This window comes from Acipenser ruthenus, chromosome 21, assembly GCF_902713425.1.
Source record: "Acipenser ruthenus chromosome 21, fAciRut3.2 maternal haplotype, whole genome shotgun sequence".
NCBI lineage: Eukaryota > Metazoa > Chordata > Actinopteri > Acipenseriformes > Acipenseridae > Acipenser > Acipenser ruthenus.
Window position 1 is genome coordinate 6,440,808 of NC_081209.1, and position 27,105 is coordinate 6,467,912.

The 27,105-nt window shown below is 38.5% G+C and overlaps 1 protein-coding gene across 1 annotated transcript in view; it reads left to right on the plus strand.

The window, feature by feature from the left end:
* LOC117428512 (transmembrane protein 132D-like) overlaps positions 1-24,495 on the plus strand; it is a 57,910-nt gene extending 33,415 nt beyond the window's left edge. Inside the window, exons 4-9 of the mRNA XM_058994615.1 lie at positions 6,482-6,668; positions 11,610-11,753; positions 20,063-20,265; positions 20,541-20,814; positions 21,238-21,429; positions 22,211-24,495. Coding sequence (XP_058850598.1) covers positions 6,482-6,668; positions 11,610-11,753; positions 20,063-20,265; positions 20,541-20,814; positions 21,238-21,429; positions 22,211-23,377 — 2,167 coding nt within the window. The 3' untranslated portion in view covers positions 23,378-24,495. The remainder of the gene's footprint in view (positions 1-6,481; positions 6,669-11,609; positions 11,754-20,062; positions 20,266-20,540; positions 20,815-21,237; positions 21,430-22,210) is intronic.
* The last annotated feature ends 2,610 nt before the right edge of the window (positions 24,496-27,105 follow it).

A 27,105-nucleotide genomic window follows, 5' to 3' on the forward strand; every position in this document is an offset into this window, starting at 1 on the left:
ATCAGTTATCCTGTGGTACTAATTTAATCTCTGAAGATGATTTTATCTGCTATTACTGTCTTTTAGATTGCCATTCTATTTTATATTCCTCAGCTTGTGGAAACCAGCACAGCGTTGCTGGTTATTGAGAAAGCCTTTTTGTATCGGCTAAAACACAACATGTATTCCCAATATACTTAATGTAGTATTTTACACCAGTTAATATCTATAGAAGTGAGCATCCCAACTATTTTTTTTAAGTTTCCTGGCTAATTCAAAAATATTTTGAAAACATTTACTCCAGTGTTTAAAGATACCTGTTAAACTACTGAACCAAACTAGGAAGTAATTAAAAAATGAGTAAACCTGATATACAACAGACTTTTGATCCCCACTAAGATAAGGCACTGTATGAACACAAGTATTATAACACCGAGACACAGAGGTGCTGGGACACAGCTATGGATCGCACAGGTTTCTGCTCATCCAGGCTATTCTAAATCAAGATCTCAACAACTGCACGAAAATATCTCCAAGGCAAGTGTCCTACCATTAACATGTCACTCATGTGGATCAGCAGTATCCATAAGGTCCAAAGTAAGCCTTCAGATTCCAAATACATTGTAAAAGTGCAGCTGGTTAGTAGTGATTTATCTAGGGAAATACCTTGGCAAAGCAGACGGTATGTTGCTTACAGGAGGATCTCTGCTGGCCGTGCAGCTCCACAGCACTCTGTCATCTGAAAACAAAGGCCCCCGAATGACCGGTCAAGCAGAACAGCATGCTTCACAGTGCCTCCGTTCTAAAACACCAGTGGGGATTGCTGTAGGAGTCAGCAGCAACTTTAGAAAAATATGTATTTCCAGAGCTAGGCCATTGGATGCAGCTGATTTGTATGCATATGTGAATCTAGATTGTTTCCTGATTTCTGAGACACCATCTGTGTCTGTGGGAAACTATCCTGATAAAACCTGTACGTAAACAGTTGAAATCTTGGATTTCTGATGCCACTAATTTGTTTAGCAGTATTAAGTTGCTGCCCTCATTTCTTCTTTACTAGTTCTTCATAGGACCTGAGGAGGATGACACCCTTATTAAGTCATTCATTAAGTACAAAAGAAGCTAGCCAGATGGACTGGGGGTGAATCAGCCCAGATGTGATTATGATGCAGGTACTCCACGGGCAGTCATCATGCTGAGAGGGTGGGAGAAATCCGTCTGCTTTAGGAATTAAAACCCGCCCTGGGGCTAGCTGCTTAGAACAGCTGTACTAAGAGAGGTACTTCATGGCATACAATTGCAGGCCAGGCTAAAGTTTATCTGAAAACAACCTTTGTACATGTATGGGGACGTCAAACACATGCAAATTTGACTCTTTTACTTGGCTGTGAAGATTTTACGTCAGTTGATAGCTGCCAATTATGCCCAATATTCATGCTCTACAGGTCTTCTTTTCTATGTCATTTCACTTGCAGTTTGGTTAGGCGTCCTGGTTTGATTCCATGTGGAAAATCCTGTGATTTGAATATGTCCTCCATGGATAGCACGTGTTTGTTTTTTTGTAAACTTGTTCTGTTCAAACAGAGGACATATTCATACCTCAGCTCACAATTATGCAGTTTTTGTCAAGAGAACAATTTACATATTTGAGTCTTCCACTAATTTCATTTTTGAAACCAACAGTGACACCCTTTCTCACATTCCAGATAACATCGTGAGGACAGATCCACGTGGTCCCTTATCGGTAATCTCATAATATACAGAGTTCTGATTTAAGCAGTGCTGAATGGCTGTTTGCAAGTGATAAAGTAAGACTGGTTGTAATCAGCAACATACTTACACACTCACTGATCTACTCACATGATGACAGAGCTAAATACCCACGCTTGTAGTGTACCAGTTAACAATCTTCATGAAAACAAATTCAATAAAATGAATTGCTTAAATATAAGCTCAACTCAGTTTATTTTATCTTGTATGATTGAGTGTTTTAAGTGTGTAGGAGACAATTACCCTTTTTAATATTAAGAGAAAGGCCTTTTCACTTTCAAAGATTACTGTGGCCCTTAAAACCCTGTGACTCACCTCGGCCGATAAGTATAATTGGGTGGATCAAAGTTGTTGTTTTTTGTTTTTTCTGAGAGCTTATAGTTTCCTGGAAAAACAATACTACTCTGTTCCTTTGTGAATTTTAAACTATGCATTATTTTTTTCAAATATAAGAAGCAGAAAATAATGAATGGCCCTTTTAGAAACACTAAAGAATCTGAAACCAAAAAAAGAAAAAAAATGCAATTGCATTTGCCCAATGAAATGAACTGTTTTCTAATGCTAAACACTACAGGGAATATTAATAACACTAATAACGTTTTCTATATGGAAATTAAGTGTGTGCACTCAAATTGCACTTAATAGATCATTTTCACATTGCAATCCATCATTTTCATTCAATTGTGGAGCAGTATAGTGTTACACAATAACCAAAACAACCACTAAGGGATCTTCTATAATAGGGTGACGATAACACGTCTTAAACAGATTATTTACATGATGAAAATGGTCATAATGTTTGATTTATAACTATATAATATCCCCTTGAGTTCTCTATAATTTAACAGTCCTGTTCTTATTTATATTTGGCACAGTAGTAATAAGCAACATAGTAAAACAGAACACAAGAGCATTTCATGATTTGATAATCAAGGCTTTAGAATTGATTCACTTTTTTATTTGTATTATTCATTCTGGATATGCAGGTAACAAAATACCTTCAGCCCAAGGATAAGGGACGATGCTGTTTATACTAATAAGAAGTAAAATATTGATTTTAAAGCTTTTCAATTTTGAATATTTAGAATTGGAGACAGTTTAGGTTTAGGGACTATAGAGATTTAGCTGAGAGCTAAACTAAGCTCTATAACTCTCTGAAATTGAAATGTCTTTTTGTTTTTAATCATTTAGGAGACTCTCGCTAATCTTCTCTTAGATAAATCCTGCATCTCTAGAACTGGTCTTTGTCATCCTTCCTTTACACTCTCATTCATTTTATTACCTTTTTTTTTCCTGTCCCGCAGCAAAAAAAAATAACATTTTCTCAATGTGTTAGCTGAAAAGTAGGCCAGATTAATGGTTTGACTGCATCATTCATCTCTAGGCTTTTGTGTAGAATCTCAGAGGAAATGAGCAGTGTGAATTGTCTGCCAGGGTTGTGATACACCACTTCATCTTGTAACATTAGCAGTGGCTGAAAATGAGCTTTTTACGCTAATAAGGTATCAGGGTGAACTATACATTTTTTCTATTAACCATTATAGGAAATGACCAATTACATTTTCTATTTTTACTTTCATATTATTATTATTATTATTATTATTATTATTATTATTATTAATAATAATAATAATAATAATAATAATAATAATAATAATAATAATAATAATAATAATAATAATAATAATAAAAGCAATTTAAGCAGGTAAACCAATCCAAAATATAGTGACCTCATATAGTGAATCGTCCTCTGACCTAGTTGATATCAGTCACAGCTGAATCCCCATTGAGGCGTAGCGTCTGGGTGAATTAACTAACAAAGCATTGTTCCAGGCAGGAACTGATGGGCCCACTTTGTAACCCTCCATTTCTAACCTTCAGCGCATGTGTTTTCCTTCTATACATTACTGACATTCCACAGACCCTGATTAGCACTAATCTTCATCTACCTAATGTTAATGTATGTAAAGTAGTCCATTATTAGCGCTACGCTTTTTCTGTGAAACCAATCTTACAGCCTTGCTTTACATGGTCTGTTTGTGGTTTATACAGATTCCCGTCAGGAAAAAAACTACACTGCCGTTCTTAAAAATAAAATGTCATTCCTCTCTGAAAATTATTTTGCCTTTGTGCGCTTGCTTCAAAACAGGACCCTTGATGTTTCCCAGTGCCAAAATTGTGCTGTCTGAGAGTGAGGGTATGGGGAGAAAAATGGATCTTTGTACTTGTATTTACTTGGGTTTTTTTTTTTTCAAATCAACTAAATTCAGTTTTTCTAAATTTCCCTTACGGCCCGGCAGGTGCATTTGTAAACACACTGAGTGTGCTTTGAGATGAAACGGCAGCTGCTTACTGCTTAGCTGACTCCTCTGAGGACACAACCCGTTCCAATCACCTCGCTTTATATTCATGCGCTTTTCAGAGCCGGCTAGCGAGGCTCCAGCTCCCTCAAGAGCTATGAAGACGGTCTTGAATACGAGTCTAACCCTGCTCTGTGTGTGTGTCAGTGTGTGCTGATGACAATAGTACATACTGTAAACAAGGCCTTTTGTTTATGTGTTTTTTTTGTTTTTTTTTTTACTTGGGTTAAAAACTTTAATGCAGCTTTGACTGCTATGTGGAGTTTTATTTGGGAAGTCTAATATTTAATCTAGGGACTAGTGTGTGATTATCAAGTCATTGTGCAGTTTTCAGATAGACAGAAATGCAGTTGCGGTTTCAATCCATCAACATATAAATGACTTTTTACAACATGTATTAAACATTTATTAAAAAAAAATTAAAAATCATCCAAGCACTTTTAAAATATAGTGCCCAAACAGTGTTACGAAGAAGTATGCCCACAAATAAAGCACCAGACATTTTCCAATATCTGATTTTTTTAAAAATATTTTTTTAAAGTGGCGACTAGTCGATGTGCTTGACTATTTTTACCTCAACTATTTGACTCTGTCAAACTAGCAGTCTATTAAATAACAAAGTAGCTAATTTTCAGTGGCAATCTCTAGAGTTGGAGGGGACCTGAACAGCCCCTAGTATTCATCCCTGGGTCTCACCCTAGCACACACGACCAGACTCACTTCACTGCTGGAACTGGTCAGAGGTGGAAGGCTAGTGCATTAAGGCTAGTGCCTCTTTGCTTTGACTTTCTACACCCTCTTTCAGCACTTGTACAGTATTTGGCAGGGGGGGCCAGAGGAGTACCCTGTCTCCCTTACCACTTTTAAGGAAAAATTACAAGACCGCTTTTGTTGCTCCTGTTTGGCCTGACCTACTTATTAAATCATACTAAGAAAATCTACAGTCCACCGAATCATTCTGCTTGTCCACAGAGCTCTCACCTTGGCAGTTTCTTGGAAAAACACCCAGAGACACAGATGTTAACTATCTGTCTTCATTCAGGGATTTCAGCATCTCTCAAGGATTAACCAAGGCATTAGACAGCAAGGCTTGAAGATTAAGGGATTTGGCTTTTACTTAGAGATCACTGACATACAAACATGACAATATCACACAGTACAGTTTCTTCTGATGGATAAAACACAAAATGTGGCCTTGAAAAGAGACCACTGAAGGAACGTAGCATTTTTTTTTGTGTGTCCCATTTAATATCAAAGGATTTGAGAAGTTATTGGTTTAGACGATTTATTTTTGGTTAACACTATTGAACAGATGTACTTTATTTTAGCTTTCTTTGATGAAAACTATTCATATTCAAATTAGTTTTTTTTATATATATAGAGCAGTTTACAGCAGGTTGGTCTTGGAGGATCCATAACATTTAATTGGGGGCTGTGTGGTCCAGTGGTTAAAGAAACGGGCTTGTAACCAGAAAGTCCCCGGTTCAAATCCCACTTCAACCACTGACTCATTGTGTGACCCTGAGCAAGTCATTTAACCTCCTTGTGCTCCGTCTTTCGGGTGAGATGTAATTGTAAGTGACTCTGCAGCTGATGCATCGTTCACACACCCTAGTCTCTGTAGGTCGCCTTGGATAAAGGCGTCTGCTAAATAAACAAATAATAATAATTGATAACCATAAGGTTGAGTACAAGGCAAGAACAGGATTCCTGAATAGTTTTGAGGCTTCCTTCTGCATTTTTATTTCCATCCAGTAATTTGTGCTGATATAGTACACATAAATATACAATGTGTTCTGCTCTGCTTCCAGCTCACCTTTGTGGACCTTTCTGCCTGAAGCTGCTTGTTATCTTGTAATACTTCCACTTATAAGTATGTGAGGTGCTGCACAGGGACACAGTTTCAACACACAAAGCCTGCAGTAATGTAGCCCGCCTCTCCTGTTCTGTTGATGCTCTTCTGTTTCAAAACCCATCGAATAGCTTGCGGCAGAAGATACATGTTTTAAATACGCACATTTCAAATGCTAAAGATAAGTTGTGAGAACTTCACTTCCCACATGTCGCCAATCTACTTCTGTTATCAGCACAATACAAGGCAGTATGATTAAAGTCTTAGTTAACTAGCCTAGAGCACAACTTTGGACCCATCTTTCTAAAACAATCAAATTAATTTCCAGTAAAATGTCCCAACTGTCAAATGTCAATCAAAGCGACTCCATACATGCCATTTTTAATGGAACCGTACTGTATTAGGTACAAAAATGTAACAAAAACTTTAGCCCTTTATGACCTCTGCTCATTGTCTTATGTTGTCTGTATTTGTCCATTTCTTTTATTCTGTAATCCCAGTGCTTTCTCTTTATCTTTAGGTCCGAGAGCAGCCTATTGGAAATCATGCAGCTGGACTTTGAAGCCAATGAACTGAGCAGCCAGTCAGACAGCCTGGGCATCACGTGGCAAGTGGAGCTCCCTGGCACAGGACAGGCAGCGGAGGAGGGGGAAACTGAGCTCTATGTCATGCAAAAGGAGATCATAGGGATCGCTCCCCTGGCCATGGTGAGCTAACATAACCGTGCAGTTACCATGTGGTGTCTACTGTCACAGAGAGGGTATATATGAATACATATGACAGAGCTTTTAGAAGGTGTGCCATTCACAGAGAAACAACAGTCAAACGAGCGCAGAGCAGATGTCACAATAAAATCTTTCGCCTGCTGTAGATATAAAATGTTACTGCATCACAAATGCAACAATGCAGTGAATTCCACAGCCTAGGTGCATAGCTGCTGGAAGATCTACCACCACAGGACTCCACAGGCCAGTATCGGGACAGCTGGTAGATTCATGGGTAACCATGTACTATGGGGTAATCAGACAGCAAATGTATAGAGGACGACTAGGCTTATAGGACCTAAAAGGTCAAATCATATCTCATGCTCAACAGGTAACCAACAAAGTGACTTTAAAATGAGGCTGACATGTTTATTTCCAATTTCAAGTTCTGGCTGGACGACACAGGTCTAAATCTAAGGCTACTGTCCAATGTCTCCCAGACAGTGTGATTGTGACTAGCTGGTGGTGTTAATAGAGACAGACTGTGGTGGAGATACTTAAGTACGTGATCTATTACTGGAATCTGTTTGTACTACAACTTTAAATCTTGTAGAAATTGCATCAGTCATAGACAGTGGAATGTGTACTATGCAAATACAGTACAAATACAGTACAGCATTTTAATGAAGCTTTTCTGACTGTGGATTTGTTGCAAAGCAATTTCCACTCTCCCCCAACAATACATCCTGAGGGTGCAATACATCCTGAGGGTGCTACTTAAGTCTTGCTGCTTGAGTTCTGAAAAATCTATCTAACATAGGGATTTGCTTTTCCTCCTGAGTCTCTGGTAGATCCCATTTTGAGGATGCACTAATGCTCCAGTGCACTGCACTCAGGTATTCTGTGTTTGATAGAATCTTCACAACGTGTCTCCTCATGCCTCAGAAACAGAACAACTGCTGCAGTTTGCTAACATCCCACACTTGCAAATGTTTTACTTAGATTAGAGAACCCTGCTTTTGCATAGCAGGGCTCTCAATCTGCGGTCAGGCCTTGAGACCCTCATCTATTCTCATTCAGTAGAACCAGCTGGTCACATTAAAAAAAAAATACAGATCCTGCTTACAGTGGGGGATGAAAATTCCACATTTACCATACGTGTTTTTGTAATATTTAATTGTGTTTCTGTTTCCTATTATGTGTTAATTTTCCATTGTTGTTTCTGCTTAGATCATGGGTGTCCAATCACGGTCCTGGAGAGCCATTCCACTCCAGTTTTAACAGATAAAATGATATAATTAACTACTTCAGGATATTTGGTTCAATTAAACAATTTAGAACAGGGTTGGAACAAAGACCAGGAGTGGAAGAGACAACTTTGGACACCCCTTAGATCATTATTTGCCACGCCTGCTATTGCAGCAAAGCATTACATCTGAATCAAGGCAACTGGTAAGGTTGGGAAGCATATTAGCATTGCACAGGCTTCACTGCACTGCTTTGCCTATGGAATTGCACAGCACAACATTAACAAGCAGCTCAATTCCTCACTGTTAGTAGTCTTTTCAGAAGCAATTTTGAATAGTTAGTAATCATGGAAGCCAGTGATCTAAGCAGCTATAAAGAGTCATACAGCACACAGGCAATGTTATTATCCCTTTAATCTATACCTAACTGGCCGTACCCTTTTACATGAGATGTGTTGCTGTCGCTTTGGTTTTTTGGTCCCGGCACATGAAATGAGTGTTTCGCTAGACTACACTTCAAACTATATTTAATTAATCCAATAAAATAAAGTATTGGGCAACACTTTAAATACAGAGATAATATAAAAAGCAGTTTTATTGGTATATGTTCATGTTCAGGAACGCCAATAACATATGCCTCCAACTCAGGACTAAAAATGTCAGCCGTGATTCTGCGTGATAAGGAAATTGACCGAGCAGTATGAATATTAAAATGAACAACTGATAAAAGCCCAGCAAATTGCAACGCATTTACAGTAAGTAGCGGTTTATGGTGCTGTTAAATCAAATGTAATCTCTCCTTGCCATCTTAATTTGATCTGCTCTGCACATCATTATAATGCCACAGATTAATAAGAGCACGGTGCGTGTTTTCTCCACCTTTAGGGGAGCCGGGAGGATTTTTTCTTTTTCTTTTTCTTCTGTTGTGATAATGAGAGACTCTAATTACTAGCGCGCTAATGGATGAAGTGTAATTAAAAGTGCCTCCAGGCTAATTCCCATCATTATCGACTGCCTGATACTGAGTTCTGCTCGCCACGCTGAGTCAATGTATCATTTTTATTGGCCCGCCTTCCACTCCTAATGATGAGACAATTAACTAATTAATTCATACATTGCATTGAGGGGGCCGACTAGGATTAGATGAGAATCAGACAGCAATCTGAATTCATCTTTACTGTGGGGAATCGTAATCATTGGCAGTGAGTGCGACCCTGGGCAGCTGATTTTAGAACAAGTACAGGCATTCCTCACACAAATGTTGTGCTACTTTTTGTTGAATCATTGTCCAAAGCTCTATGCCAGAGGTGTCTAATCCCGGTCCAGGGGGGCCTTTCCACTCCAGGTTTAACAGGTAAAATGATAGAATGAATTACTTTGGGGTCTGCATGGAGGTTTCATTGGTTTAATTAAATTAGAACAGGGTTGGAACAAAGACCAGGAACAAGGGCCAACTCCCCTGTTCTATTGGCTGCTTATATACAGAAAGGTGTAGTCAGACATGTCCAGGGGATCCCATGTTAACCAGGGGCTTTGCAAATGTGGCAGATATGTATTTCTTTAGGAGTATGTATTTTGCACCTTGAAAACTGGACAGTTTTACAGCCCCCACCCCCACCTTTTTTTCAGCATTAGATTTGTCTAATATTGTGTACTGGTAGTGTTGTGTGTGTTGGCTGAATTTCAGAGAGATAAAAGTTCTCTATTAATTTGGTATTCTGGAGTTGAAATTAGCTTTGCACACATGGGCTTTAGTTTTGGGATTGCTTCTCAGATCATTAAAGTTCTGCAAATTGCATCTGAAAGTAAATGCATCATTCCCATTAATTCCACATGTTGAGTTTAGATAAGCAATCTGATAAATGTACTAAACTCTTTCACTCTTTCCAGGGTCTGAAGTTACATTAGGCAAGTCTTTTTTTCTGCCTGAAACAATCTGAGTGATTTAAGAAGTGTATTATTACCATGATTACAATCAAACCCTGCTCTTAAAGTACTGTACACCAGGAATTGTGAAGATTAATCCAAAATCACACCAAGTTTTGGCTTATGAGTTTATGAATTTATACTGCTTAATAAACCATGATTATTCATAAAAACATCACATAATCAATACAGGCACCAAACAGTTAATACACTTTAAATAAACCTTGCCATTCATTGTCTTAAATAGTCTTATCTGCATCATTTTATGGACAAGTCAAGTTTTGATTTAATGTGATCACCATTTTCGCTAGTAATTCACTAAATGACTTGAAGGCTAGTGCTTTTTTAATGCACTTGTATCAAGGACAGTACAACTGCAAACAGGATAAAACATCCCAGATTGACTCTTGCAGAGAAACAAAGCTAATAGACATTCAGATGTTCCAAACTTCTAAGGCTCTCTATCAAAGCATTAGCAATAATCTGTATAGCCATCACAAACCCCTGCTTCTCAATTAAAGCTTGTGTGCTGTAATGTGTGAAGCCTGATAAATGACAGCATTAAGCATAAAAGCAGAGAGCAAAGGCGTACTTCATTAGGCAGAGTATTTCAAATGTATTAAAAAGGGCTTTGATCTTAATTAACATTTCAGTGTAGTTATGCCAAGTTGCTATCATCACTGTCAAAGACACTTTATCCTGGTATATTCTAAGGATCTTTCTTCAGCCTGGTTTGGTAGCCAGTACCCAGAATTTTAAAGTCAGACAACACACAATACTTTTCACAGTTTAAAATACAACACACTGTGATGTAATATTGTCTGTGTTCTGATCTAGCATGAAAAAAATCAGTGAGCAAAAAAGTGAACCCGTTGGGCTTCTATCTGATCCCGATGCCCCATAAGAGTTGAACTTTAAATAATGTGCAGAACTGTATGTTATCCAAACTTCCCATTCTAAATCTGCTCTGGCTGGATGCCAGTTTGCTTGGGGTCTAACTTACAGCCAGGTCATAGACATAAAAGTCAGGAGTTTTCTAGGCTTAAAACCCACATCCTTGAAAGTCAAAGTTGGGGCAACTCTTATGTCTGAGCCTTTCAGTCCAAAACCATATATATATATATATATATATATATATATATATATATATATATATATATATATATATATATATATATATACTGCCACACATGCAACGACTGTGATGGAAATCTACAGGCGATAAACCCTCACAAATCGTTTGTCTCATTGGACTTATCTTGAATGTCATATTTGTAGTCATTAACCCATCAAGTGCCATTGTCCTCATTTGAGGACAGGCTGCTTTGTAATTTGGAGCATTTTTAACTGGCATCTACCTGTTATTTTAATTTTCTCTTTAACTGTATTGTTATGCTAACTTACTCTAATTTTGTTAACTGCAAAAGTTAAGATTTGGTACTTAATGGGTTAATTAAGCAATAGAAGCCTGGTAGTTGACCATATCAGGAAGGTAAAAGCCCCAACCACAGACAAGTATGCTACCATATAGATCAAAGTAATGTCCGATAACCAGGGATTTATCACCATTAGAAAATGCTACACTGTGCCTTCATTGTTACTGTAAACATTTTATTTTCCATTGATTTATTTATTTTTGCGTTTCCCTATTACCAGACATTTTCTGCGGTCATCTATCATGTGACAATGCCCTGCAATCGAGCATCCTGATTGGTGGATGGAAGTTCTGAGGTTTCTAATCTGTTTTGTGCCGGTGCTGTCTTGTCTCAAGGACACTGAGATCCTGAACATGGCCTTGCTGACCGGAAAGAGGGTTGTTGTGCCGGTGAAGGTGGTGGCGTTGGAGCGGGACGGCACTGTGACAGATGTGTCTGACTTCACTGACTGCCGCTCCACTGATGACGAGGTGCTGAAGGTAGGCCGCTGACGCATCTGGGGAAGGTTACGGCTGTGCAGAAAAAAGAGGCTGAATCCGAGTACAGCAATAAACATCTCAAAGATAGATTTAGTGGTTATGAAGCTATTCATGCCACAATAAAAGCTGCTTAATGAAGTAATTTGGTAAAGCAATTTTAAAACAATGTAGCTTTACTCTCGCTTTGGGATTTACTTAATAATAAAAAAGAATGTTAATAGCTCTACTAAGAAAATTACTCATTTTTCTGCCAAGTTGTTACATTGTACGTGCTGTGCTAACAGTAAAGATTGTCACATTTGAAACTCCTTGCTAAACCTTTGGGAGCAGTGACTTTCATCAAAGGTATTTTGTTCTACTTTAATCGACTACTGTATACCATACCTGTATTTTACAGTACCTCCCTCGGGTGTCTTACCAGGCATACTGAGGAGTTGCTTTAGTCGCAGGGTTAGCCATTGATATGACAAAGTTGAATGCTGTTAGAAACAGTCGACAGTTTTTTAATGCAGATATTATTCTTATATTGCTCCATAGCAGGATCTGATAGAGAAGGTATTGTACAGTAACACCTTACATTGAGTGTCTCTTAAAGGGTACATAAGGACCTTTTTATTTTATTGTGTTACATGTTCCCATGTGTTGCTACAACTGTTAAGGTGTGTGTATTGTTTTATTTTATTTTTTTTACATTTTGACCACATTTTTAAACTTTTAAATTGCATCCTCTGCCTCAAGATGGCTTCCCATGGACCTCTCAGAAGTACATTTCCCATCATCCTCCTGCTCACATATGTAACAGAGATGGATTAACCAGTGAGCAGTAGGATGATGGGAATTGTAGTTCTGAGAGGTCCATGCAGGTACATTGGAAGCCATCTTGAGGCAGGGAATGCAATTTAAAAGTTTAAAAAAGTGGTCAAAATGTAAAAAAAAAAAATTAAAACAATACACACACCTTACATAATCAGTTGTAGCAACACATGGGAACATGTAACACAATAAAATAAAAAGGTCCTTATGTACCCTTTAACTAGACTGTGTTACACTGTACAGATGTTTGTGTAGAAATGTTCAATTACAAAACAAAGTTGCTAAGGTATTTTGTAATGACCCTGTAGTCACACATGTGGTTGTGTATTTACAATGTTATTACTCTGTAACTGCATGTGTAATTACTGGATATGCTTCATGTATATGTATTACTGTAGCTAATCCAGCTCATAGCAAAACCTGGAATGGCTCTGGCTGCTGTATAGTGGGGTTCATTTCATCCTTACAGTAAACATAATGTATGGATTCAAGTCCCGAGGTCTGTTTATCAATGGAGACACTATGGCACAGTGAAATGCAGATTCCAAGCACATCCAGTTTGGATCTTTCTATGGCTAATGCCGGCAGAAGTTGTTGTTTGTGATGGTTATTGTGGTCTGTTTACTCTAAACTAGGACCTGAGATCAACAGAACTCATTTTAAACACCCCCCCCCCCCCCCACCCCACACACACACATAAGCAGAGATTAAAAGCAGCAATCTGTCACTCCTGACCTTGGCTGGAATTGAAACGGTGACCTGGAGGTGAGAGGCTTCATTGCCAATCCACTGAGTCCCCCATCCCTGTGGGGAGGTAGTGGGTTTGATTACCTGCCAGAGCTGGCCCAGCTTGGAGGCAGGACTGGGATGAGAACTCTGGGACAGGCTCGCTACATGCACCTGGAGGGCTAATGGAATACCAAGGTTGTTCCGTAACACTATAAGAGAATGTTGACAGGTTAGCCTGGAGGACCTGGGATCAATGAATGTAATGTAAAATGTCCAGCAGGTTATTTTATCAAAGCAGCCTGGGTTGTTATTCACTACCAATTGACAGCGCAAGAGCATTGTAGGGACCCAGACATAACGTACAGTGTGTATTTCTCTTTCGTATTCACCTTAAACCAGGTCTTCATAGAACCTGTTTAAAATGATTATTCATTTCCAGAGCAGCACAGGTCTGCATGGTCCAGGATTAATGTCACCCTGTGAATGGCAGTATAACAAGGGTTGCTGTTTCAGTCAAATTTAGGGGAATAATGCTTAATCTGATTTTTACATAAGCCAAATATTTCCAACTGACCCCATTTGATAAACACTATTGTGTGTACGGAGATATTCCAGACATTCTGTTCGTGGGAGACCTTCAACATTTTTAACAGTACAGTACTTTAATATTTTTTCCATCATCACTAACCAGTCCACTGCTTAATTTATTTCAATCAACCTCAAAATGTTCCCCCACCACTCCATAGATTTACAAAACAATTAAACATTGTAAACAACAATGCTGGCTTACCTAAAGTTGTTATAAAACTACAGTATTTAGAGGTCATGGTTATAAAAAAAAAATTACTATGTATCAAAGCATTTTACAGAGCATTCGGTTTTGTATAAAAGGCTGCGTGCGTACAGGTACACTTCAATATTACAGGGCCATAAAGTTAATTGAATTCAGCTTCTGAATCAAATATTATTTTAAGTTTTTTTTTTTTTTAAATAGGCCTCTAAATAAATGAAAGTTTATTCCTATTGGAATGGAATCGAATGCACAAGCCCTGCAGATCATGCAAAAAAATAAAAACATGATTTGTAACAATGACATTCTATGGTTTAGCTGCCCTTTTACTCAGTAAAAAAAAAAAATTAAATAGGAAAGGATATGAGATTAAGGACAACAGGGAGCGTGATGCTGTCGATTGACATTAATACAACTCTCAACTGGAACATCAAGACTGAATGCTTGGCAGACAATAATGTACATCAGATCAGGAATGTTAATAATGTTAATAGCCTTACATTTCTACTGCACTGTTCATGCACTGAATCATTATGTGTTATGCGTGACTATTCGTCTTGAAGTTTCAAGGTCCATTCATCTTTTGAATTTGCTTTTTGTACAGTATGTTAAACCTTGACGAAAACTCCACAGTCAATAGGCCTCAAGCTGAAAGTGCAGCATCAAATAAAATGGAACGTTTGAGGAATTGTTCCTCACCTGTGACTCTTTCAGTCTGTTGCAATCCAGGACCTTGATCCAGCTAGGTCCTTACATACTTCATTGAACACGTCGGTTTAATGGAGCCATTAAAGACCTGGTTCCAACCAGGCTTTGAGCTGGAATTCACTGAAAGTGCCACAAGTTAGAACCAGTGGCCTAAAGGATGATCTCACAGGGGTAGTCTTCCAATAAGGTCTGTTATAGTGAAGCACACACAGTTCAACCCAATCAATTCATAAATATACACTAGGACCTACTTTTCAGTAGTATTGACACTTGATTGGTATGAGCAAGGTATATTTTATAAGTATATTTTTTGATATACAGGAAGCGTTAGAATATATTCCGCACTCTCTATTACACACTTGACACATAAGCAGCACCACACGTGCCAGTGGTGGATGGTGCTTCCCTATGTTAGTAGCAGATAGCGTGATTTATCACAGGGAGCTGTCAAGACCATCCTTTACAGCCACTCCAGCACTTCAGCCTCTTTAATCTTGCTGGGAAGTGGATAAATCACACATCTCATCAACCCCCAATCTGTATGCAGGAAACTCAATCTCAGTGCAATGATAAAAGTTTACTTTGCAATATGACTTGTTTAACAATGTCAAAACGTGTCCAATAATATCTATCGCGTGCTGCTTCCCCTAAAATACTAGAGGCGGTGATCACTTTACAGCAATGTTTTGCAAGTCAAATGGAACCTTCTCTTCCTAAGACTTTTGCCATGTGTTTTTGGCTTCTATTTTAAAACTATGTGATAAAAAAGAGATATGTATCAGCTTTGTCAAAGGGGTTTCCTGAAAAAGAGATGCATCATCTCAACAAGGTTATGCTTGTAAAACATCACAAAAAAGGAATATTATAATACTCTAAATATCACTAACAATGTGATCACAAGGGGAATGCAATTCTACTTGAGAAGTCAAATGAGATTTATCTCACAGCAAGTTACCAGTATTTCTGTAGGAGTTAACCTAAATAGCTGGTTTCACAGACCCCACTTAGCACTTGTCTTACCTATACTTTACCTGAAGTGCTAATTGGGGTCTGTGAAACCAGATGTTAGTCAGATAAGCACTTTTCAAAGTGCAAATTAATTCTTCAAAAATGGTCCCATAATAAGATTTGATTAACTAAAAAAAGAAAAAAAGAAAAAAATGAAATACCTTTGAAAGCGCTGGACACCATATGTTAGAGCTTTGAGGTAAGCAGATAATAATCACTCCTGGGACTAGCAGAACAAATGCTATATGAAGAGAGAATATCTGTTTATCCCAAATAAGGGATTAAACCTGATCATCCATCATTCACCATGGGAAAATGGGTTGTTATGAAATACCAGACACAGAAGAAATTTAAAAAAGGCCATAAAAAAAGCAAATCTTCTGATGTATGTGTTATAAAATGTGCAGAGCTATTTGCTTAGAGTTAATGTGCTTTTAAAAATATACTGCAGTACAAAAAAATGTAATAAATGCTCAGTGAAGCACTGCAAAACTTTTATTGGATTCTGTTCATCTTTCTGCCCCGACGTGCTGCCGAAAGCCCTTCAATTAATTAATTAATTAATTAATTAATTAATTAATTAATTAATTAAGCCTCTGAAAATGTTATATGTGGTTTTGGAGGCAGTGGGGAATAACTGTTAATACATTCTCCAGCTTTGAACAAATGACTAGTGCTGATGATAGAAGTTGTGGGGTCTGTGAGGGTTACGTAAGCTTGTATATGTTTGTATATATATATATATATGTTTGAGTTACTATGTTGTGTTAAACTTTTTCTGCAGTGCAGAATTATTGCTATTTTTTCATAAATGTAAATTTTACTGCTCAAGTAAGAAACTCCCTATCCGCACTCAATAAAACCTTTACAAATGGGAGGCAGAAACAGCGCACTGTGATAATGCACTAAATATGCTTTTATATTCAGGCTTATGGTTAATGTGATGAGTTTAAGGTACCTCATAAAAATAAATTCAGAAGCAATTTGGTGTAAAAATTAATGAAGCAGAGTTGGGAATAGGAACCTAGTGGTGACAGCATCTGGGACGAGCAGCGGTGTTTAGCTTGTAGTTGTAGAAGCAAACCCATCCATACTGGTTCATTTTACATGGTGAGATTTGGCAGGATTCCGTTGGAACGTCTCTAGATGTCAGTTGTTCAAACAACAGATGAGCAGAAAAAGAACAAACAGAAAGGGTATAACAAGATTCTCAGAATGAGTTGATTACTTCTTTCACTTCTTCAATATAGTAGCCGCATTCCTAAAACGTCTTATTTCATTTTTCAACAACTGCCTATATTTTATAGCAAGCATCTAATATACTGTCTCAGCCATCTGCAGTGTTAAAACATGTTTTGTATGTACAATTTGGGGAACAAAGACTACAATGGATACAAATCTCAGGTACCTTCCCAAGACTCCATCACCAGAAACTGGATCCAATGTACCCAGTAATGTAAAATATTACATTTTGACAACTTACAAACAGGTAAGACTATAATTAGGATTTTCTTATGCCCATCACTGCAACAGGTTTAACCGGTTCCCAACATCAAGTCTCAATTATTAATACTCAGTGTATGTACAGTATGTACCTTGAGCAGTCTCAGATGTGCTGAATAGGCTGATTGGCCCAGCAGTCTCCCCACTGGAGTGACTGGCTCAGCAAGCTGCTGGAACTGGACAGCAGCCCAGAAAAATTCTCGGCAGTCTATCTTCAGCTTGTTAAAATAACATTGTAAAGATGGGGCAGTCAGCGTGACTTAGTTATGAATCTGCATCAGAGAAGATAGATGGGGCAGCAGTGTGGAGTAGTGGTTAGGGCTCTGGACTCTTGACCGGAGGGTTGTGGGTTCAATCCCCAGTGGGGGACACTGCTGTTGTACCCTTGAGCAAGGTACTTTACCTAGATTGCTCCAGTAAAAACCCAACTGTATAAATGGGTACTTGTATGTAAAATAATGTGATATGTGAAATAATGTATAATGTGATATCTTGTAACAATTGTAAGTCGCCCTGGATAAGGGCATCTGCTAAGAAATAAATAATAATAATAATAATAATAATAAAGTGTAAGCACAGCCATTCGGAGGCCCAGTTTCAATTCCGTCTGTCTCAATTCTGTCTCAAAAGAACAGAAATGGAAACTTTGTAACTGTATAATTCTTAATAGGTTGATGAGTTCATATTACTGACATCAGAATAAGACACATACTTGCCTCTGGACTACAGAGCTTGCTCTTTTTATTAAATTCAGTGGGCTGAGATGACAGTCTGTTACACAGAGAGAGATTGATATGAATGGAAAAAAGTTATTTTTGCAATACCTTTTTCAGCATTTTTTTTTTTTTTTTTATGAAGTGCAAGTGCTGACCAAAATATATTCACGTAGTTGTATCCAAATACTGTATTCCCAGTTGGGATCGAATTACCCATTCTTATAAGTATGTTGAGTGTAATCCTACATTCCTTTGTGTTTCAAACTGTATTTAGAAAATATAAAGTGGTTGATGCATTGTGGGCTTTGATTCATAATATGTTTTTATAACTTTATAAATAAAGCATGAATGTGGAATGCTGCCAGCAATATTTCCCATTCATTTATGTATTGTAATGGATATGCACAGGAAATATATTCAAGGGTAATGGGGAAAAATCTGCTCAAAGAGCCAAGACATACACAACGCATTACCTTTATGCTTGCAAGTTTTTTTTTTAAGTCTTTTTTAGATCAATAATAAAATGTGTGTTTTTTTCAAGAACATTTAAAGCTGTAGTAACCTTAATATGCTTGAGTTATTTTTCTAACACGAATAGCTAAGCTATGACAAAACTACAGACTTGTTATTAGTCATTAACCATTTTTTCTCACGACCATTTCTATTTTGTCTGCAGGACCAATACAATATCATTTTCACAGCTCCATGGTGCTAGTAATACACCGTTTTTCAGTCTGGGTCCAAGGCCCACCCATGTCAACAATGTAAATCTGTGCAAAGTTTCAGGCAGGAAATGTGAAATGCAAAAATGATCATTTGATTAACAGGAAAATCTTTGAATCCATCACCAAAAGTCAAGCAGACATTGGCGATAAATCCTACATTCGTGTTAACCTTCATTCAGAGGCAGTTACCATACACATTCTAGCCTCATTTGAACCTCTCTTTGCAGTCTATTGCGTTTACCTGCTCTACCGAACCTCCACCTCTGTCATTTTCAGCCTTGGCAAGGGGGTTGGCAGTCTGTTACCTCCCTGTCAATCAAAAGTTGAAGAAACATCAGCACCAAGTGGACTTGCACCAATATAGTCCTTATCTTACATACAGCACTAATGCAGCATACCGTTGAAGATCGCCAGTGATAACTTACCACACAATGAGTGTTGTAGGAGTTACTCGTGCTCAGCCCACAGCTGACTCCTAAAATCCCTGATCCCTTTATTATCTAATCATTCTTCAGAGCTTTTTGTTCTGTCTGTCTATGGCACAGATAATCTTCCAAGCCAGATCTGCAGACATATTGGGTCTTATTGCAGATTAAGTAAAGTAATTGTTACTCCTGTTTGCTGCTTAATGTACTTGATTAATGAGATGTTTATGACACCACTGTCTGTAACAGATATGACAAAGGGGTTTTATAACGTGCAGAGCTGCTAAGAAAGTGGAGTTCAACTATTTACATTCCTCCTTGAGCCTGTTGTCAAAGTCAGAGCAGTTTTACTTACTCAGCCTAGCACTTAGGGAGGCAATAACACAGGAAAGTCAATGGTCTGTAAATTACACTATTGATTAAACTAACGAATATTGATAGAGTGGATACGCATAACTAGATAATGTCTTCTGGGAATTAAAAAATACATCATTTTTTGTCTCAAATATGGAAAGGTTACATTCAAAATGTAATAAATTCAAATGTAATAAATTGCCTGGGAGATAAGAGGAAAAGATTAATGTTTAATACATTATTAAATGAACACAAAAGCCATAATTCTATTTAAAGGTTTATGCCTACATTTTTAAATTAGCACTTCTTTCTGTATTATTATAGGATTATGTCCTTACCAATCACAAAACCACAAGAAATAATTGTACCTTTTGAATATATAATGCACAGTACAGTTGGCTGTCAAACTTACAGTGCCGGCTCTTTCATGGGTACAAAGTATAGTAGCAGCAGTACACTGGTTTTACTTGGTTAAGATGTCTCTCAGTTTGTAATTCCTCTGTATGTTACTGAGTGTGTTCTCTCCTCCCTGCACCAGGTATCAGACAGGTGTGACTACGTCTATGTGAACGGGAAGGAGATGAAGGGGAAGGTGAAGATGGCGGTGAATTTCACCTACGAGTACCTGAGCGCCCAGCTGGAAATGACTGTGTGGATCCCTCGGCTCCCCCTGCAGATAGAGGTGTCTGACACCGAGCTCAGCCAGATCAAAGGCTGGAGGGTCCCTGTGGCCAACAAAAGGTAGGATTATAGCTACCAGGGCTGTACATCCTGCCTTGCAAGCAGGTAGGTAAAAGAAAGCTTCTGTAGGGTAAGGTACACATCTGCATTTCCACCTATAATAAGCAGTTCAGGGTAGAGCAGAGGGAAGCTCTTATGCATTGTACTTTACTGGAATCATTCTTTCTCTAGCAGAGCAGAGGGAGGCTTTTATCATTGCACAGGACCTGTTTTGCTGGGATTCAATCACACAGCACCAAAGCGAGGACTTATCTTTGTTTTGTGTGTTTGTTAAGGCCAAGCTGGGACAGTGATGACGAGGATGAAGATGACAGGAAGGGGAGGGGATGCACGCTGCAGTACCAGCACGCCATGGTACGGGTCTTCACACATTTCGTGGCTGAGCAGTCTGACCCACGTGAGCAGCTGACCTACTTCCTGGGCCCTGATTGGCAGCTTGATATCACAGAGCTGGTCACATACTTTCTGAAAGTGGAGAACCCGAGGATAGCCAGACTGCAGGATGGGAAGATTCTAGTTGGCCGCGACATAGGGGTGACCACAATTCAGGTAAACCTAAATGGACAGGACACTAAATATATGACTTTTTTTCTGAATGTTCACACAGTAATAAACTATTTGGCCACTTAGCCGTCATGCTGGTATTAATCTATTCTGGAAATGTATTGCCTAATCTTCTGAGGCTTCAAAGAGTTGCCACATATTAATTAAGAAAAAGCATATTCCTCCTACTGCGAGATTGAGCAACAAATAAATTGAAAATGTATTTTAAAATTAAAATTAAAATGCACCACAATCCTAATATGTTATAAAAATGTACTTGCTATGGACACGCATTTAAATAACAATATGTGTGGAGTCAAACTTTGCTTAAGAGTATTGGGCTTCACTGTTCCTTTAATCTGGTCAGCTCTGTTATAAAGTGTAGGCATTGAAACAGTACTGAATAACTCTGTCTGAGTCTGTCTACAGGTGCTGTCTCCTCTATCAGACTCCATCCTGGCTGAGAAGACGGTGACAGTGCTGGATGACAAGGTGACCATCACTGACCTCGGGGTGCAGCTGGTCACTGGGCTCTCACTGTCCCTTCAGCTCAGCACAGAAAGCAACAGGGCCATTGTCGCCACGACAACCACACAGGAGCTACTTCACAGCCCGAAACAGGTAACTAGGTAATTTAGTAAATAGATTCCGGATTAATTAATCTACAGTTTAATTTTACAATTTATTCAGGAATAAATAGAATACATCTGGCAGCAATAAGTGTAACTGCATTAACTTCATAATTGCTTAATTTTGCCCCCTGTTGTACTAGGTTTCATTGCTTTGCAGTGAATGGTTCCCCCCATGTGTCTATAACCACCCTGTAGCACAGAACTGTATTACCTTAGATATTCTGAATGGCACCCTCTTGTGGAGTTTTTAAAACTACTGAAAAAGGCTTTTTTTTTTCAAATATCAAGAATATAGCAGTATTCTTTTTTTTGTCTCTGTATGGAAATGTGTTACCCCAGTTTAAGAGACCAGTTTGTCCTCTCAGTGTAGCACAATTTAAAATGCCATTTACGTGTATGCTGATTAAGAAAGACTCTGTCTGCCTGTCTCCACACTCCTGGAAAAGAAGCACGCTGCTGGAAGATTCATCTGTCAGAAACTGCAGGGGATTAACAGAAAAAAAGTAATTAGCTCATTAAAGGGCGAATTCAACAAATCAATATAGGTTTTTTATTAAAGGGGATTCGTGATTTTAAAAGCCCCGTTTTGCATTAAAACCTCTTGAGAATCAAAAGCTCAGTTAAACGTGGTATCTTTGTTCAAAATGAGCTTTGATCTTCATTCTGCGTCAGACTGACAGTGAGATCACACACGACTGACCTGGTGTATCACAGTGAATTTGTTGAATTTTAAACAACATTAATTGCACTCATTTTGTCTTGTTCGTCAGGAGGCAGTGATCAGTGTGTGGATCCAGTTCAGTGACGGCTCCATGACTCCGCTTGATATCTACGACCCCAGCTACTTCACCCTGGCTGTGACCTCGCTGGACAAAGAGGTGGTCTCTGTTCGGAAGGACCCTCAAATGAACACTCCAGTTGTGGTTGCTGAGGGAGAGGGGCAGGGAGATCTTGTCAAGGTGGAGATGGTGATTAGTGAGGTCTGTCAGAAGTCCAAGAGGAAGAGCACTCTGTCGGTTGGGAATGGGAGCCTCAAGGTCAAATTTGCCCCGATCGACAACCGAGCTAAGGTCGGCAGCAGCAGCGATTATGGTAATGACGGCAAAGAGGTAGAAAACAAGGAGAGCGTGCGCCAGCAGAAGACTGGAACGGAGGGGAGGTACTATGGGAGCTCCGCCTCGGACCGCAAGGAAAGCGCCATGAGGAAAATCACCACAACGGCCAAGTCCGTCAACAGCGATCTTGACAGGGGCAGCATTTCCAGCAACGTCGGTCGAGGCCACGGTAATCTCGTTAACTACACCAACTTCCCTTCACAGGTGGATATATCGAACAACCGGGGGGCCGTGAAAGAGAACGAGCTGGCTCAATCTCCCCGAGTGCTGACTGATCTAGAGATTGGCATGTATGCTCTGTTGGGTGTCTTCTGCTTGGCCATCCTGGTGTTTCTTCTGAACTGCGTGTCCTACATGCTGAAATTCAGACACAAGCAAGCCTCAGTGCAAGGTCAAGAGAACATGAACCACATGCATGACTGGGTGTGGCTGGGGACTGACGCTGAGCTAGTGATGAACATGGCAGATGCCCCAGCTCAGCATGATAAACACAGCACTACGGTCATAGACATCGCGTTGGGCTTGGAGAATGGCGCTAACCTGGTTAGTGGGACGCTGCAGAAAACTGAACAAGGCCACATACTCGGCTCTATGAGCTCCCTCAGAACCAAACTCAAAAGTGAATCAATAAACTCGCCAACCACAAAAAGAAAGAGTGTCAAATTTACCACTTTTACTTCCATTTCCGTAGACAGTGTCCGACCATCCGCCGAAGCCATGTTAATGGACCACGAGGATATTAAATGGGTCAGCAAAGAGTTAGAAGGCGTGAACTCCAAAGATCAAGAACACATAGAAAAAGATCAACTAGACCACTTGTAATATCATTTGAATCTCTTGGGTTTTGGTTGTATTTCTTTTCACCTTTATGCCTTCAGTTTTAAGGGAAGAGATGTGGATTAATTTAATGTGGAAAGGCTAATCTACACACCCTGTAATCCTCTCTGTAGTGCTGCATTTGTTAAAGACACACATCAAGTGCTTGCTGGGAATATCTACATCACTTTAGTCTTCCATTCGATTGCAGCTCAGTCCTCTTTCAAATACTAAATATACTAAATATAAAGACACACGATACAGAAGACTAAGACTAATTGATACGTATATGTTTGTGGGTTCCCTTTAATCAGGACACAATCGTACAAACCATGTCAGAGAATGCGGTGAACTGACACCTTTTTTTTTTTTTTTTTTGAGAAATCTTAAAAGAGTTTAATTAACCAGAAAGGTGGTTTTTGCTGAAAGCATTCCTTGACAAATCTGGGTTAATTTATGTTCCAAAGGAGATTTTTGAAAAAAAGGGAAAATAAAGTAATACATTAAAACAACGGTTTTGAGGGGAAGTCTTTGTCATTGTTTTTCAGGTTCTGCCTATTTGGTTTAATGGTTCAATATGTGGAGGTTTAGTGAATAGAACCAGTCTACCACAGTAATGACGGGTTTCACTGACCCTGGTGAGCACCAGTCTTGGCTACCTAATGTTACCTTGGAGTCAAGGAAGATGAGAGCCTACTGGGGTCAAACCAGAGATTTTCTAATTTCCATTGTTCAAAATCTCCATGGAGTACAAATAGAAAAGGGAAGTTCTGTGTGAGTCTGGAAGTGACTGTTGCTGTTATCACTTTTCTCAGTCATAGCTGTGCAGACACACACACACTTACAAACATGCATGGTGTTATGTGCATACAAACCCTCCCACCTGCATGCAATTCTTAAAGGAGATCTTAGTAACAGTGTTAAGAGAATCATTTTTTTTTTTAATGTTCACTTTTTTACATTTCACTGTTGTTTTTTTAATGTATTTGTGCACTGTTTACAATTGTTTTTTTTAAAGATACTGATCATACAAGCTGTAAAAATAAATATGTTTTAAAGATTATCAATTATCATTGAATATTTTAATATTTGTATATTGTAAAAATGTAAGATATATTTATAAACAGGATCACCAAGAATAAAATTAGCTTGAAATGACATTGTTGCCACAGGGACACTGATGTGTGTGTTTTTCTTTTGTTACCAATTAAAACTTGTGTTCACTATCCTGTATTCACATAGCAGTATAGTAATAAGAGAACAAGGGATTGATCAGTATTTTTTTTTTGTTCTTGATTATACTCTCGCAAGCTAAAATCTCTTCAAGTTTTGAGTATCTGAAATCCTCCCCTGGGAAACAATTTTCTCAGATACACTAATGAAATCCTCCCTCCTCCTTCCTAATCTTTTTTAGATATACTAAATGACGTCTGCATTGGAATTTGATAGCGACCTTGGGAGATTTTCTAGACATGTATTTCTCATGACAGCTTTAATAGGCTCCAGGATTGTTTTCTTTCAAAGTTAAAAATAAAACTTTTACATCTCCATCTTATCGTCCTTTTAAAATCCATTACGCAGCGTTTCCAGAATGCTGGCTTTTCCTTAAGCATTAATAAAGGAGTATAGCTAGCTGTCATCATTCATAATGCTTAGCACTTTCCCCTGATCGATAAATTGCCTTGTTTGACTTTTTACCCAACCTGTACGCATTATCAAGGTCCGGTAAACCTTGTACTGCCTTTTGAAGTTAGAAATGAACTGGCTATGTCCTGACCTTGGCAAGTGTTGGCACGTTACAGTAAATAGACACAGGCTGACATACAGTGAACAGATCTAAGGGGAAACACATACACCATGCTCAAAAGCATGACAGCCTGAGCATTTGCTTTGTACAGCTAAAAAAACAACTTATGAATAAAGAAGGACTTGAACACATGACTCCTTTACAAATGGAGACAGTACAAACATTTAAACAAATAGGATAGAGATTTGTGTGTTTTTTCATTTCTCCAGTTTTTACATTTTTCCACAACAAACCTACATGTCAGCACTATCTGTAGTTTGACATGGAAATGACTTTGAATGAATTGTTTTAGTCAAGCATGTGTGGTGGCTATGACAGAGGATGCACAAAACTATGTTGCAGAGTTTACAATAGACTGCTCGTTATTTACTAAGGACCACACAACTCATATTAACTGCCACTGACATTGAAACGCAACAGATGCACATTCTGATGAAAAGGCTCTGTTTAAATCTAATACAAATCTCCCATACCTGATACCTGAGGATCAAGGGGACATTCCTAATTAATGTGGATGATCAGGATCTGAGTTTGGTTCAATTCCTACGGGCTCAACTCAAAAGATGATCCGTAGAGGAGTATATACACTATATGTTAGATTGAAGGGGGAGGGGGCTGAATATCAGCCAAACATTCTGCTTCAAAGTGCCCTGGCTTCGGTCTCTTATTATTTGCTGATTGTAGTTAAAAGTAAAGCTCCACACGGTGCTTTCATTGGTGATTCATTCATTTTGAAGTGAGCTCATAGCACAGTGCCAACAACAAAAGGATATGATGCTGCCAACAAACTTTAAAAAGAAAAAATGTCAGTTTATGAATTGTATTAATGTCTTTAAGTTTCTAAGCAGTATGCCCTGGTTTAAAGCCAACGCTTCCAGTTATGACTGCAAATAGAATTACTGCAGCATTTTCTGATAACCTTTTTCTACTAAATGTATTTTTTGTCTAAAAAGTACTCTGTCTGAAAGTTCTAACTCAGAACGTGTTACATTATTGCCTGAAAACATTCGGTTGCCTGGTGTAATGTCAGATACACTTGAGCTGCGCTTGGCAGTGAAGGCCTGGCTTAGTTCTTTTTGGCAGTTTGTAATGGGACTATGTCGATTCATGGCTTTGCTGAGTTTTGGAATGCCATTGTTCTTATTTAGTGTATTTATTTGCAGAATGGAAAACGGAAGTGTGATACAATGTAAAAGCATAGACTTTGCACGAGTGATTGGAGCAGCCAGTCTTACAGTTTACTATTAATGGCAGGTGCAATGCCAAGGGGTTCTTGGGGGCTTTCAAGTAATTTATCTGTGTAGATTAAATGTCCATAGTGAAAAGTCTGCTTTTCAATTCTTTTTTAACCTGATTAATCTTCAAAATGAAAACCAGTAGGGACCAGGAAAAATGCAAACATAGATAACCCAACCATATAAATCACCTGATGCTTTGATAAGTAAATGTACCTCTTTGACATTGTGAAATCCCATGGTCAATGATGATCATTTTGGAGCCTTACTATTTATATTTGATACCCCAAACTTTGGATAAATCACAGCTGGATTTCACATCGCCAAGGAATCCAGCTGGATTGCATCAGCCTTATTTTTTGGGGGCAATCACATATAGGTGGCTGGTGCAATCAAGGGTACTGCCTGGTGTTCTTAAAGGCTGTTGCTTGTCACAGCCTGGTATAGGTTGATCAGAGCAACTCCATAGTAATTTATTGTTTTTAGAGAATTGTGAACAGTAATACCCGGATCATTAAAATAAATGAATACGCTGAAGCCTGTACTTCACTTCCATTACCATGTGTTAAATCCATATGGTCCTTCAATTGTTATTATTCTTAGAAATATATTACCTGTTAAAATGCCTATAAGCCATTACAGCCTAATTATCTGTCTCCTCGTAGTAAACGTACTGTAACTAAAGACCTTTT